General features: G+C 33.3%; 2 protein-coding genes and 1 non-coding gene across 4 annotated transcripts; all 3 read left to right on the top strand.

Moving 5' to 3' along the window:
- Positions 1-5,963: 5,963 nt before the first annotated feature.
- On the top strand, positions 5,964-6,036 carry TRNAK-CUU (transfer RNA lysine (anticodon CUU)). Its single transcript has one exon. It is a non-coding gene; the product is annotated as a tRNA-Lys (tRNA).
- Positions 6,037-6,394: 358 nt separating this feature from the next.
- On the top strand, positions 6,395-11,418 carry LOC104226916 (uncharacterized). 2 transcript variants are annotated; one of them, XM_009779017.2, is made up of 6 exons: positions 6,396-6,605; positions 9,279-9,573; positions 9,748-9,843; positions 9,922-9,984; positions 10,110-10,205; positions 10,284-11,416. In XM_009779017.2, exons 1-6 carry the CDS (start codon positions 6,447-6,449, stop codon positions 10,355-10,357), a joined length of 783 nt encoding a protein of 260 aa, XP_009777319.1. In that variant the 5' UTR covers positions 6,396-6,446; the 3' UTR covers positions 10,358-11,416. The 2 variants fall into 2 exon arrangements, with proteins under 2 accessions (XP_009777321.1, XP_009777319.1); XM_009779019.2 differs by lacking the exon at positions 9,748-9,843 and having other exon boundaries at positions 6,395-6,605; positions 10,284-11,418.
- On the top strand, positions 11,307-14,194 carry LOC138871982 (uncharacterized). The gene is made up of 5 exons (XM_070149911.1): positions 11,307-11,451; positions 11,741-12,017; positions 12,389-13,351; positions 13,524-13,747; positions 14,190-14,194. The coding sequence occupies exons 1-5, from the start codon at positions 11,307-11,309 to the stop codon at positions 14,192-14,194; spliced, it is 1,614 nt and encodes a 537-aa protein (XP_070006012.1).
- The last annotated feature ends 1,024 nt before the right edge of the window (positions 14,195-15,218 follow it).

Here is a 15,218-nt window from a genome sequence, read left to right as displayed (position 1 = left end):
AATACAGTGTGATACATTGAAAATACATTAAAATATCTTAACAGAAAATCAAGTTGCTCAGCCCCAAACTCCGTAAAAAAGAGGAATATAAAAACCAACATTGTTAAAGTAAGAACCTAGGCCATCGATAGATTCTTCAGGAACAATGAGTTTCAACTAATTAAATCCTTAATATACCCATTCTTAGCAGCTTATCAGAAGAATAAATTAAAGAGAAGGCAAAATCTGCGTTTGTGACTAGTGGTAGGTGATGTGGGTGAGAGAAATTTTGAGATTGAGCATCGTGTTTTCAAGGAATAGGGGAAGAGAATGGCATGTATCAAAGTAGAGAGAGAAAGAAAATAGTGTAACTGAATAGCGTATTTAGTAGCTTAGGGACAAAAGGTAACCAAAATTAGATATTTTGCTATAAACATTAAAAGGTGTTTATAGAATATAATTTTTTTAAATGATATTTATTTAAAATAAATAAAATGTTAACCTTTGCTATAAGAGGTAAAAATTCTTTTTTTCTTTAAACAATTTTGTCACCACTGGTTCCAACTTCCAAACTGACCAAGTGTAAATATGGGCCTTTGTAAGGTAAAAATTGCACGGGGCGCCTTATTTGGTCGCCCCCATTTAAACTATACCCATTTTTTAAAAAACTTTTAACTTGTATCCACTTTTTAAACAACTTCAGCCCCTTTCTCCTCCTCCTCCTTCTCCCAGTGATCTCCATATCTCTCCGAAACTTAACATTGATGTAACAATATCTCTCCTTCTGTGGCTTCACTCAATTCCTCAGAAGCCATATTACTATAGAACAAAAAAATTTAAAATTCTAAGTTATCAAATCAACTCAATAATTTTTTCTTGAAATAATGTCACGAATTGAACCTCAGTGGTTTTCATTACTTGAGCATTTTATATAAACATTTGTTCATAATGAACGTACTTTGTTATTATTAAATACAGAAGCTGTTCTTTTTTTATTTTTCCTTTTGCTCATGGGTGCAATGGGCTTGAGTTTCAATGGGCTTGAGTTTCTGTTGAAAATGAAAGGGAAAACAGTGATGTTTGTGGGTGATTCTTTAGGGAGGGATCAATGTGAGTCTTTAATTTGTTTGATTTCAGCTGATGTCCCAAAAGCTCAAACGCAGATGTCTAAGAGTTAAAACACTCTAAGAAGGCTGAATATTGCCAGTTACAAATAAAAACTTCAGCTCTAGAGCTGAAGTTCGACAGTTACAAAACGAAAACTTCAGCTCTAGAGCTGAAGTTCGACAGTTACAAAATAAAAATTTCAACTCTAGAGCTGAAGTTTGCCAGTTACAAACAAAACTTCAGCTCTAGAGCTGAAATTCGCCAGTTACAAAATAAAAACTTCAACTCTAGAGCTGACGTTCGCCAGTTACAAAACAAAAACTTCAGCTCTAGAGCTGAACTTCAGGCCCAGCTACTAGAATGCTGAAGTTTTGTGTGATTGCCTTTGCTACTTTAGCCCTGTATGCTGAAGTTATGCGAAAAAGCGGGTACGCTTAGAATTTTTTTTGCAAAGTGGGCACAAGTTAAAACGTGACACAAAAAGCGGGTATAGATGCAAATGCCCCCTATTTGGTCACCCCCATTTAACCTATACCTATTTTTTTTAAAACTTTTAACTTGTACCCACTTTTTAAATAACTTCAGCCCCTTTCTTCTCCTCCTTCTCCTCCTTTGTTTTCTTCTTCTTTCTTCTGCTTCTATTGGTGCAGATTATTTCTTCTTCGTTTTGTCTCAATTAATATTCTTTTATGTAAGCATAGTTATGGATTTAACTTAACTGTTTGTTCAGATTTTTCATGAAGTGGAACGAGTCATCTATTGAGCTCAAAAATGGCAACCTGTGATGAAGTAGAATGGAGTAACATATTTGAAGGGAAGATATACGTACACAAACACAACTATGACAAGTAGGCCAAGTAATTTGTAGCAACTTTTCGCCTAAACAAAGAACCACCATAATTAAGGATAAATGACAAATTAACTACTCTCATCTTGGCTACAAAAAGTACAAAGAGTAATCCATATGAAATCACCAGTGATTATAGCTGTCTTTGCTAAGTACAGGAAAAACAGTCAAGTGATTAAAAAAATTCCGACTCCAGAAGAGGAGAGCCAAATAAAATATTAGTACAAACAAAAACTTCAGCTCTAGAGCTGAAGTTCGACAGTTACAAAACAAAAACTTCAGCTCTAGAGCTGAAGTTCGACAGTTACAAAACAAAAACTTCATCTCTAGAGCTGAAGCTTACAAACAAAAAGCCAGTTACAAACAAAAACATCAGCTCTAGAGCTAAAGTTTGACAGATACAAAACAAAAACTTCAGCTCTAGAGCTGAAACTTACAAACAAAAAGTCAGTTACAAACAAAAACTTCAGCTCTAGAGCTGAAGTTTGACAGTTACAAAACAAAAACTTCAGCTCTAGAGCTGAAGCTTACAAACAAAAACTTCAGCCCTAGAGCTGAAGTTCGCGAGTTACAAACAAAAACTTCAGCTCAAGAGCTGAAGTTCGACAGTTAAAAAATAAAAACTTCAGCTCTAGAGTTGAACTTCAGGCCCGACTACTAAAACGCTGAAGTTTTGCGTGATTGTCTTTGCTACTTCAGCCCCGTATGCTGAAGTTATGCAAAAAAGCGGGCACGTTTGCATTTTTTTTGCAAAGCGAGCACAAGTTAAAATGTGACACAAAAAGCGGGTATAGATGCAAATGCCCCAACTGTAAGTTGAAGATAGAATTGAATGGCCCCAAAACATGGGCCTTTAAGTTCCCTCGCACTTTGCAAGCCTGTAATGGGTCATTTTTATTTGAAGAATTGACCTAAATATATACTCATAATCGCTTAAACTAAAAATAGCTAGGAGATGTATGATATGTGTATAACCTATACATATAAATATGTATATAATCTTGTATAATTATTATATAATTTATGTCGCGGTTAAGAAAAGTAAACAATAAATTCAGGCGGCTATTTGTTTAAAAATCTTTTTTATTTGGTAATTCGGCAAGACCAGTCAAATTTGATCTTCATTTCTTCTCCTTTTTTTTTTTGCTTTTCTTTTCCACATTTTAAAAAATACCTTGCGCTGAGGTCTACTAAATCAGTGTGGTTGTCATGTTGGTTTCACTTTAGCTATAACTTTCTTGTAGTTTCAAATATGCTTGGCTTATTGGATATCAGTACTTTTGGGTTGAATGTTCTCTTTCACTTCTAATTTGCATAAATAACCAAGTAGAAGTGAGATAAAGAACATATTTTTGAGCTGCTCACAATATAAAGGAGACTAGGATTTATAATAATAAGTTAAACAAACATCAGAAACTGCATTTTCAGTTATTTGTACCACTAGTGGATATAATTTGTCCCCTATTCCATTATGTGTTCAATTCAGGGGCGGATCTACGTGTAAGGGACGGGGTGGTACGCCACCCGCAAGCTTTGACCGAGACTATGCAATAGTATATATACATACATGTATATATAGAAGGAATGTATACAAATAGTTTAAGTTGCACCCTTAGTAACAAAATGGCTCAAGGTGCCACTGGTAAGGCACTGACATTTTCACACCAACGGTGGGGGTTCGAATTTGGCATAGCCTTTGTTTTAAAAACTTTTGTTTGGTGCATTTAAGACCATTACATGATGATCCTTTGTCTCTTCTTTCTCTTTACTTAATTGCTCTTTTTTGTTTATTAGTAGGTCCTACTGACTTTTTCTTTGAACTTATTAATTTATTTTGATTTTTTTCTCTCCTTTTTTCCCTTAAACATTTAACAGAAAATATAAGAAAAAAATTATTTCACAAATCTATTCAAAGAAATCCCCCTTGTTGCACTTTACTAATTCCTCCGTGATTTATCAATAGATAATAAAAAATTAATTGTTTTCTCCAGGATTTATTTTGTTGTCAGATTTCTCTAAAGTAGGGCAATTGTATATAATATCTAGTGAATTAATTTTCATAAAAAATATAAATTGAAAAATATCTGTAGACTTACTTAATCTTTAGAGTGCGTATTAGTATAAGTTTTTGCCTTAAGTAGCTAAAATGATAACGAGCCTTTTTTCTTGTACAAAATTCATAATCTAGTTGAATTTTTATACTTGTTTTCCATGTTATCATAATTATTACGTAATCTTTTTGCTCGATCGATTTGTTTATATTAACTCCAAAGACGAATAATCCGAACCGAAATCCAAATAGACCGAACCGATTAAATTTATACCCTATTTAGTAAATTGTAATATGACTACGTTCAAAAATTTTGACACCCGGAGCCTCTAAATTCTGGATCCGCCTCTGGTTCAATTGAAAGCGTTTTCAATTGCTACAAAACGACTTGCTGGATAAGTGAAGTTTCTTTGACTAAAAATGTACTACATGTTCATTTTTAGTTGTCCACTTTTGATTTTATACTGTCTTTTTAAAAAAAAAAATGAAGTAAGTATTTTACAATTTTATCCATAATAATGATAACATTTCAAAAAGCCTTGGGAGATGATTTGGGGAATGCTTAGTTAATGATAAAGGTCAAACAGAAAAAAAAATATTTTTCTCTTGATTTGCTGAAATAGACAAGTTCAAGTGAAATTGTATTTTTAGTATAGTGTACAAGTAAAGTGAACGGAGGGAGTAGTATATAAGTATAAATGATACTGTTCAGCTTTACTCATTTAATTAGATCTTAATGATACTTCCTCTGATCCATAATAAGTGATTTTTTGGACTTTTTCTTGTAGTCCAAAATATTTGATTTTTTTTTCAGATTTCAAGAATGAATTAATTATTTTTTTCCTACATTGACCTTGGAGTAAATAGTGTTAGAATATGTGTTAGGAGTGTTTATTTGAGAAGATAGTAAAAGTCAATATATATGGTCAATTTCCTTGGTAATTAATGTTAAAAGATGAATTTCTTAATTTGTGTGAAAACAGTCAAAAAATTACTTATTATGGACCGGAAGGAATACTGTTTCAACTTTACTCATTTAATTATCTTTGGCATTCGTGTGTTTCCCTGCTAGACGAAAAAAATGTGGAATTCAAGTACCTTATCTGGAAGTTGAAGAATAATTATATTAAAAAAAAAAGTTTACACTTATTGTTTTTCTTTCATATTGTGCCAAGTTTCAGAAATCAAATGGTCTATACATGGCCACATGTTGAGTGGGTTTATTGGCTTTATATTGTGTTTCTCTTCCTTAATTTATCTGCAGGTACGGAAAGAAGATTGGATGAGTGCCTTAACTTTTGGAAGCCAAGTGAATCAGAGGGTCCAATATTTTTCTAGTATATATGTCTATTTTGCTACTAGCAAACTTCATAATTAAAAAAATAAAGAAAAGGAAAGTTGAAAAGAAAGATTTGATTTGTGGAATCTAAGAGTTATTCAATAATTGAGCACTACTAAAAAACTCAATTTTCTTTCTTATTGGATGAGTCCCTTTCGCTTTTGAAGTACTTTACTTTAGGTTTATAAAATTCTAAAAACTTTGTTAATGCAAACCTAATTTTCGTGCAAAAATTGCAGACCACAATATTTAAACCTATAATTGCTTTGCGAAAATAACCATAAACCAAATTGCTGTTATGTGCATGCACACTTCTTTTCTATTCTCATCTTCCCTCCCAAGTGGAAGTGTCTACGTTTGTAAGGGTTAATTGCACAGAATGTCACTCAATCTGTAATACAATTATAGGAAATTGATTAAACTAATTTTTCTAATGAGCAAGCATTTAGGCACAAGGCATAAGTTCAACAATATTATTATACTCCTAGTCCTGGTTATTAGCGCATAAATCTGGATCTCGGGAGGGTAAATGCTTGTGTCATCAAAATTGAGCAACAAAAGGCTAATATTTGAAAAAAGACTGAAGTAGCATCGATTCCTAAAATTGTTAAATATTTTACTATTGTGAACATTCACAACAAGCCCGTCTAGCTCAGTTGGTAGAGCGCAAGGCTCTTAACCTTGTGGTCGTGGGTTCGAGCCCCACGGTGGGCGTTTACAGTTTTTTACACTTTTTTTGCCACACAGGCCAGTGTATGCTGATTTTCTTCATTCCATTACAAGGTTACACTTAAGGCTTGCGAGGAATTAAAAAGAAGAAAGAGATTAAAGAACGTAAAGGAAAAAAGTTTAGACTTTGACACTTATGCACAAACACAATTTGAATAGGGGAAGAGATCGGAGCTTAACCTGATTTCTCATGCGAGCTGTGGCCTAGTCACACATGCAAAAACAATTATATAATATATATATATATATAATTTTTATTTTATAGAAGAGCGCAGAAACAGCTCACCGTCGACATCCCTGCTTAGCCACAAGGGTATTTAAGTATTTTCACATACCTTCTGTGCTCCCTTGCGCTTACACGTGCGCTGAACATTGCTGAGTAAGCTGCATATGAGATGAGAATGCATCTACAGATACTTCTCCTTCTTTTCCATGGAATTTCATCTGGCTTTACTCTGCTCCATCATCTGTTCCGCCGACCTTCTGCTATCTCAGATACCTATCGACTTCTATCCGCGGGTTTTTGTTTTGTCAACATCAGTATTTTTACCGAGGTCTGTATTCTCCTTCAGTTTTCGATTCTCTTCGCAAGTTATTTTTTGCTCAATAATAATACTTTTGCTGAGATTTTCACTGTACTTCCTTTTCGTTTGCTTTGCTTCTTCCTTTGTCAATGGTATTTAGTTAAAATTTTGATTACAAAGGGTGTCCATCTGGCTAATTTGTGATGCTAATAATATCATGTTTTCTTCATTAATGGTATCTTGAGTTTATATTGGTAGCAGTGAATTTTTTTTTAAAGATTGTTCGAACTCTATCTAAGTTATTCCACCGATAAGAAGCTAATTTTTTTTACATTTTCGAGGAAATAGCACACCAGGAGAAAATTCATTAGAACAACTCTCGAATTAGGTTTTCCATTGTTTGGTTACCTTCTGGTAATGACTCCAGCGGAAAAATAAATGATAAAACACGGCTTATTAATAGTGAAGGGAGAGGGAAACAGATAGATCTACTTTGATTAAAGGTGAAGGGATGGCGAGATGACCTGATCAGCAGGTGGGCTTGATCAGGTGGCCTTGAAACCTCAAAGCATAACCAAAGATTTGAAGATTATAGGTTCGACGTGTCACTAAACAACATTGACTATTTATGTTGTTGGGTTCAGAATTCAATATATATATATATATATATATATATATATATATATATATATATATATATATATATAAAATATTTTAATGCATATACAAGGTTCGGTCAAAAGCCACTAGGTTCGACCGAATCCATAGTTTATATCCTGCCCCGCGTGCCCTCGAGATCTCACAATGCATTTAAAGAGAACCAACAAGTTTTGTGTCAATTTCATTAGTTAGAAGCTACATAGGTTAATTTAAGCAATACTACGAGGAGACAAATCATGAAGGAATTACAAATACACATAATTAAGCACTAGAACATGACTTTCTAGCAGGAAGTATTAATTTCTGAGTGCTATCAGAAACAGAATGCTTTTTAAAGCAATTAGTTCCAGGTTTCATTTTATAGCTTCCTTATGCCCATTTTTTGAACTTTTGTATTAATTTTCTCCTTTTGGAATGATCATTTGAATGACCTCCATTAATAGGGGACTTAAGCAGGTCCCACTGATGAACTCCTCCTCATGATTTAGTCATTTACTTATGGTACAAACTCTGTGACAATTTTTGTATATTCTTTTTCCAAATTCAATTCTTGATCTTGGTTTTTCTCTTGTTCTTTATTCCTCCTCATTAATTCATCCTTAAACATGCATTATACCACCTTAAGTATATTAGCTCTTTGTCTTCAGTAATAATCAGTGATATTCTTTAGTATTTAGTCGGGCAGAATATTAACTATTATAAACAAGTAACTAAATGTATTATATACCACAAATTATTTACATAAGAATAATCCTTAAAAATTACTATGCTTTTTTGGTTAGAGCAGAACATCTGATGAAATATTCTTATGTAGATCCTTTTAGATAAGCGTAAGAGCTAAGGTATGTGATAAACAATTGAGTATCTGAAATGGTTGTACTTTGAAAGTTATTCAGGACCTCTTTTGTATCATTCCAAGCAAATGGCTGCTAGTGTGAGGCAGATACAAACAAATTCTTTTAAGCTTTGCTTTGAACGCAATGTTAAAAAGATCGAAAAATTAGTCAAATCAAAATCAGATTCTAAAACTTTTATGTGAATTACTTTGCAAGTATCATTAAAAAAATTAATTGTATACATCATGTTGGGCCTATCATGAGTAGTTTTGCTGTTATTTTTCTTTTCCTTTTGGGAAGGGCCTTAGGGATTTCCTATTTGCTGATTCAATATGTTCAAGTGGATGTAGTTGGTGCTTCTTTTCCCCCCCTTAAAGTTACCGCTATTGACTTTCATGATTGTCGTTAGGCAAAGTTATATGATTTTAATCTTTAAAGTTTTCAATATTGAATCCTCTTTCTCGCTTACTACGAATGTTACGAGGGATTACGAAGTCTTTGTGGGTAGATATAGTTGAATGTATGATATAGGTACACCGACGCATAAGATCTGCTGACCAAAAAGTGATCTAAAGCTTCTCTCAATTGCATAGCTAAAGTTAAGATGAGTCTTTAGTAGAAATGATTGCCTCCTCAAAGTTAAAATAGGCTCTGAGCAGATTTGTTCAGAAGTGGAACGAACGTTTTTTCCTTTCATGTTATTTGCAGTATTTATTGATCTAATATTCTCTTTTTTGTTTAATGTGCAGTAGGTGTTATTTATAGTTGTATAAAGATGAAATTGCTTTCTCATCTATAATTTGGTTATGTAGGATAAACTATACATAAATATGTATCATTATCTTTTACTTAACTCGTGCTACTTACAACTACGTGCGCACAATTTATTTTCTACATGCACATTGTTTTGCATGCTTTTACCTGGATAAAAAGAACAAAAAATCAAGTCATTTTGTCTGTTACCCACTAAGTTTTCCTATTGTTTCTCTGTGTTATCCAGTTTTGGTGCCTTAATTGTGCAAAGTGTCTTTTCGTAATTGCATTCGGCATCAACTGCTCATTATTCAGGCTACATTGGTTCTAATATGATAAGAGGAACGGGGAAACTGCTTCTACAAATAGAATAACTTTGCTAGAACTTTATGTCTTATTAAAGTAGCTCTCAAGTTTATCTGTTTTAAAGATTGCCAAACTGCTGAAATTACAGATGCCGGCCGATAAAACAACCATAGCATCAACAAGCTGCTCATCTAAAAAGAAGCGTCAATACTCAACAGAAATAATATCTAAAATGAAGCTTCGGCGACGTGAGCTGTACAAACAACTATCATTTGATAAAAAAGAATCGCTTTTATCACAACGACGATCAAAAGAGTTTGAATCAAAAAGTCAATGCCTACTGCTTGATTCCACTAAAGAAGGGTCATCCTTCAAAGCTAAGGTTGACTTGCATTGGAAAAGAACTCTTACAATACGCGGGCCATGTTCTTTTACTGAGACAGGTAGGAAACCAAAAAGATATAATTTTTATATGATACAGACTAAGTACAAAGACACAGTTATACGTTCACATAGTCTTTGTATATACAAATATATGAATGCAAATACGTGTTCTTTTTCATGACACTACATAGATATCATTTTCTAACGCTTTATATGTTTTGATACTATATTAGCCGATATATCCTTAACTGCTGAGGCGGCTGCTGGGCCGACTGGTGGCTCTAGCAAAGGAAAGAATCTTACTGACCACTTTTCTGTGTTTGAGCTTGGTAATCCGAAGGAAATATCTTGTTTAAACTTGAATATACTCTTTTCTAATATATTAATTATAATTATTTGTATATTAGGTTCAACATTTGCTGCAACCCATGAAGGACATGATACACAAATATTGGCTATCCCAAACAAAGGTTCGTCTCAATTAAATCTTATACCAACACCCACTACTAATCTCTTCTCAACAGTAATGGTATCATTTTATAACGCTACTTAGATATCATTTTCTAACACTTTATATGTTTTATTACTATATTAGCCGATATATTTTCAGTTGCTGAGGCGGCTGCTGGATCGACTGGTGGCTCTGGCAAAGGAAAGAATCTTACTGACCACTTTTTCGTGTTTGAACTTGGTAAGTTGGAGAAAATATCTTGTTTAAATTTGAATATACTATCTTCTAATATGTTAATTATAATTATTTGTATATTAGGTTCAACATGTGGTGCACCCCATGAACGACATGATCCACAGGCATTGGCTATCCCAAACAAAGATTCGTCTTAACTAAATCTTATACCAACGCCCACTACTAATCTCTTCTCAACAGTAATGGTATAGTTGTTTTAACTAATATAAACAGGTTATAGATCAACAAGAATAGGTTTGGACATTAAACAACTGCCCAGTAGTGCAAGTATTTTAAAAACGGTACCAAACTGCAAATATTATGGTGCAAAAAAATTTGAATATGAGCCGCCAACATTTTGCTGTAGTAATGGTTCGGTTAAGTTGACATCACATGAAATGCCTACTGAATTGTTGAATCTCTATTTAGGAAGTACTGAAGAATCTGAACACTTTCGCACTTACCTTAGAATGTACAACAACATGTTTGTATTTACTTCACTTGGAGTGAAGTATGACAAAGTTCTAGCAAAAAGGAACCATGAAATTTACACATTTAAAGTACACGGGCAAATGTATCACTTCATAAATGATTTGATTCTGCCAAATCAACAACCATAAAATTTACAGTTGTATTTTTATGATGATAACACAGAAATATTGAATAGAATGGCTTCCTCGAGTATACTTAGACAGTCAGTTGTTGAGAAGCTAATGAATATATTAAAGATAAATCCTTATTGTATATTCTTGAAATCTCTGATACATATCCCAGATTTATCAAACCTTTATATTGCGTTGAAGTGTGGTCCTGGCTTAGATCAACGAGTATATAACCTGCCCAGTGTATCAGATGTAGCAACATTATGGCTAGAACAAGAAACAACCAATAATAGTTCTACACCGCATATTCGAATTCACACTCATAGTAACAAGAGCTAGTTAATAAATTATTATTATGGTTGCTATGATGCTTTGCAATACCCACTTTTATTTCCGTATGGTCAAAATGGATGGCACTGTGGTATCAAAAGATTACACAACCTGGACATAAACTGAGAAAAAAAGAGCTTACTATGAAAATGAACAACTTTCAAGTGTATCAAATATGTGTTCAATTGATGGACTACTTGAGATAGAAGCTGAAGTTCTACAAAAGGGTAAACGAAAAAGGGATACTGTTTCTTGTCGTGAATACTACTGTTACAAACTTCATATGAGAGATAACGAGGAAAACGGAGTTTTACATTCTGGTAGATTATTTCAATAATATTCAGTTAATGAATTCATAAAAGTAGAAACTCAATGGTTAGATTTTGCCTCATTTAATCAAGATTTATTTCGAATTGATGTACTGTAAGGTCTTTTGGATATCCTAAAACTTGGTGAAAGAGAAGCTTCCAAGATAGGAAAAAAGAATTTTCTTCCGACAAGTTTTACAAGTGGTCCGAGAGATATGCGTCAACTTTATATGGATGCTATTGCAACATTTTGGAAAGCCTGATATATTTTTAACTATGACATGCAACCCATGTTCGCCAGAAATAAAAGAACATTTGCTCCCAACTGATGAAACTCAAAATAAGCTTGATTTAATTAGTCGGTTATTTAGAGCAAAGGTAGAAGAGATGAAAACAGATTTATTAAAAAGAAACATATTTGAAAAAGTTGCAGCTTTTATGTACACTACAGAATTTCAGAAACATGTTCTTCCACATGCTCATTTTCTTCTTATACTTGCTGATGACTACAAATTATTAACACCTGAAGCTTACGATAAATTTGTTTCTGCTGAGCTGCCTGATGCTGATAAAAACTCGTACTTACATAAGCTTGTTATTAAACATATGATGCACGGGCCTTGTGGTCATTTGAATCCTATGAATTCATATATGTAGAAGAAAGAGTGCAAATTTAAGTATCCAAAGAGCTTCGCTACTAAAACAACGAAAGGTAACTCATATCCAATTTATAGAAGACGTAACACTGGTAAATATGTGAAAGTTAGAAAACAATTTCTTGATAACTCATAGGTTGTTCCTTACAATCCTTATCTCTTGGGCAAATATAATTGTCATATAAATGTAGAGGTTTGCTCTGATATTAAAGTTGTCAAATATATATACAAATATATTTGTAAAGGACATGATAAGATTTCATTTGGCTTACATGAAAATAACACAAATATAGAAAAAATGAGATAAAAGAGTATCAATCTGCTAGATGGGTATCACCTCCAGAAGCTATGTGGCGGTTATTTGCCTTTCCTATCAGTGAAATGACTCCAAGTGTTTATCATCTCCAGTTACATCTTGATGGGCTACAATTTGTCTCTTTTAGAAAAACGGACACAATAAATAGTATTGTGAAAAACCCTATGATTAAGAAAACGATGTTGACAGAATTCTTCCTGATGAATGAAACAAACAAAGATGCTAAAAAGCTTAAGTTGTTGTATAAAAATTTTTCACAATATTTTGTATGGTCATCTACTTACAAAATGTGGATTCGACGACAACGAGGTAATGTTATCGGGCGTGTTGTAACATGTCATCCAACAGAAGGAGAAAGATATTACCTTAGATTATTACTAATGAATGTAAGAGGACCAAAATCATATAAATATCTTTTGACAGTAAATGGGATATGTTGTGACACATTTAGAGAATCTGCAGAAAAAAGAGGATTGTTGCATTGTGACAACAACTTAGTTGAATGTATGTCTGAGGCTGCCTGCTATCAAATGCCTTATAGTTTAAGACGTTTATTTGCTACAATATTAGTATATTGCAGCCCTAGAAATCCAAGAGAACTGTGGGAACAACTTGAAAATTCAATGTCTGAAGACTTTAATAGCTTAGCCAATATAACGGCAAAAGATATCCACCTTGCTATCTTGAATCACATTAATGATATACTACATTCTATGGGGCATGATATTAATGAATTTAACCTTGTTCCGGAAACTATCAAATCTTCAAAAATAGCAACTGAAGCAAAGGAAGTGTATTTTGAAAGAAATATCATTGTGAGCGATGAAGATTTATTGTTACATACAAAATTAAATACTGAACAAAAGAAGGCATATGACATCATTCTCCAGAGAGTATTTTCTAACAAATCTGGAGCATTTTTTATTGATGGTCCTGGAAGGTAAGACATTCTTATATTGTGCCTTATTAGCAACTGTAAGATCTAAAGGGTTTGTAGCATTAGCAACAACAACTTCTGGAGTTGCAGCCTCGATCCTTCTAGGAGGACGAACGGCTCATTCACATTTTAAAATTCTGATTAATATCGATGAAAAATTCACTTGTAATATCAGCAAGCAAAGCTCACTAGCATATTTTATTCGTGATGCAAAATTGATTGTTTGGGATGAAGTGTCGATGGCAAAAAAGAATATGATTGAAGCTTTAAATTCTCTTCTAAAAGATATAATGGACACAAATACGCTTTTTGGCGGAAAAGTAGTTGTATTTGGAGGAGATTTTAGACAAACTCTTCATGTGGTTCAAAGTGGAAAAAAGGAAGATTTCATTCGGGAAAGTATATTGAACTCCGAAATATGGAATGAGCTTGAAAAACTACGATTATCAGAAAATATGCGTGCAAGAATTGATCCTTCTTTCTGTGAATATTTGATGCGAATAAGAAATGGAATAGAAAAGACAAATATAGATAACAAAATAGAAATTCCGAGATCTCTTATTGTTCCTTATATTACTGAAAGACAATCGTTAGACATGTTATTCAAAATAATATATCCCGATTTACATGTATCTTTTCAAAATTATTCTTTTTTAACTTCCTGTGTTATTTTGACAACAAAAAATGACTTTGTTGATAAAATAAATAATAGACTTATAACTCAATTTCCTAAAGATGCTAAGACATTTGTTGCAACTGATGAAACTATTGAACCGAATGATCAAAGTCAGTTTGAGGATTTTTTACATTCATTGAACCCTGCTAGTTTTCCTCCTTACAGGCTAATATTGAAAGAAAATTGTCCCATCATGTTATTGCGAAATTTAAATCATTGTGAAGGTTTATACAATGGTATACGATTGATATGTTGTGATTTTAAGAGTCGTGTTATAAGCGCTCGAATTTCATGTGGTGATTTTAAGAATACACATGTATTTATTCCTAGAATACCATTACTATCTTCAGATGATGAAAAGTTACCTATCCCATTTAAAAGAACACAATTTCCTGTACGTGTGTGTTTCGCTATGACGATAAATAAAGCACAAGGACAAACATTAGATTATGTTGGCAAAAAGTGCCAAGACCACAGAAAATATTGGAATGGATCAAGTACGAGTGTAAATATAGATGCATTGATATTATAAAGAGAGGAAAACATATCAATGACACAAACTGGATAGAAGTCTTGCACAAACATGCAAAGTGTAGTAGTATAGATTCAAAATGTATAAATGAATGAAGGGGAGGAGAGATACAGATTCATAGGATGGGATTGACTGACTAGGTTCTGTTATGGAGTTTTGATGACTGTTTGATAGATGTAAATGTATTTGTTTCGTGGTGATTAATTAAACTTTTTATTTCCACCAAAAAAGTCTATGCTATCTGTATATGCTTCTTAGTGTTAGTTGATGACTGTCACAACTCCTTTTTCCGCCACCGCGAGAGTGCGTAGGGGAGTTTTCTCCAATTAAAGGACAGTCGAAACGGGATTTGTTTGTTTGTTTCAGAGTCGCCACCTGGGAATTTTAAGGCGTCCCAAGTCACCGGTTTTAATCCCTGAATCGAGGAGAATATGACTCTGTCTATTTAACAGTCTGCGCACCAGAAATCCGGATAAGGAATTCTGTTAACCCGGGAGAAGGTGTTAGGCATTCCCGAGTTCCGTGGTTCTAGCACGGTCGCTCAACTGTTATATTCGGCTTGATTATTTTGATTTGTAAAATACATTTTTATTGCATGATTTTATTGTTACCGCTTCTATTTAGATTTAAAGACCCTTCTTTGAATCGAATCACGCGTACGT

The sequence above is a fragment of the Nicotiana sylvestris genome, chromosome 6 (assembly GCF_000393655.2).
Source record: "Nicotiana sylvestris chromosome 6, ASM39365v2, whole genome shotgun sequence".
NCBI classification, from domain to species: domain Eukaryota; kingdom Viridiplantae; phylum Streptophyta; class Magnoliopsida; order Solanales; family Solanaceae; genus Nicotiana; species Nicotiana sylvestris.
Note: the sequence above shows the minus strand (reverse complement) of the source record. Positions and strands in the feature narration are given on the sequence as shown.

Excerpts from the sequence above, each read along its gene's own strand:
- LOC104226916 (XM_009779017.2), top strand. The coding sequence starts at position 6,447 with ATGAGAATGCATCTACAGATACTTCTCCTTCTTTTCCATGGAATTTCA. Across the intron at positions 6,606-9,278 it reads ACATCAGTATTTTTACCGAG|ATGCCGGCCGATAAAACAAC; the intron begins GTCTGTATTCTC and ends CTGAAATTACAG. Across the intron at positions 9,985-10,109 it reads ATTGGCTATCCCAAACAAAG|CCGATATATTTTCAGTTGCT; the intron begins GTTCGTCTCAAT and ends TTACTATATTAG.
- LOC138871982 (XM_070149911.1), top strand. The coding sequence starts at position 11,307 with ATGTGTTCAATTGATGGACTACTTGAGATAGAAGCTGAAGTTCTACAA. Across the intron at positions 11,452-11,740 it reads AAACGGAGTTTTACATTCTG|AAATAAAAGAACATTTGCTC; the intron begins GTAGATTATTTC and ends CATGTTCGCCAG. Across the intron at positions 12,018-12,388 it reads CCTGATGCTGATAAAAACTC|AAAAAATGAGATAAAAGAGT; the intron begins GTACTTACATAA and ends ACACAAATATAG.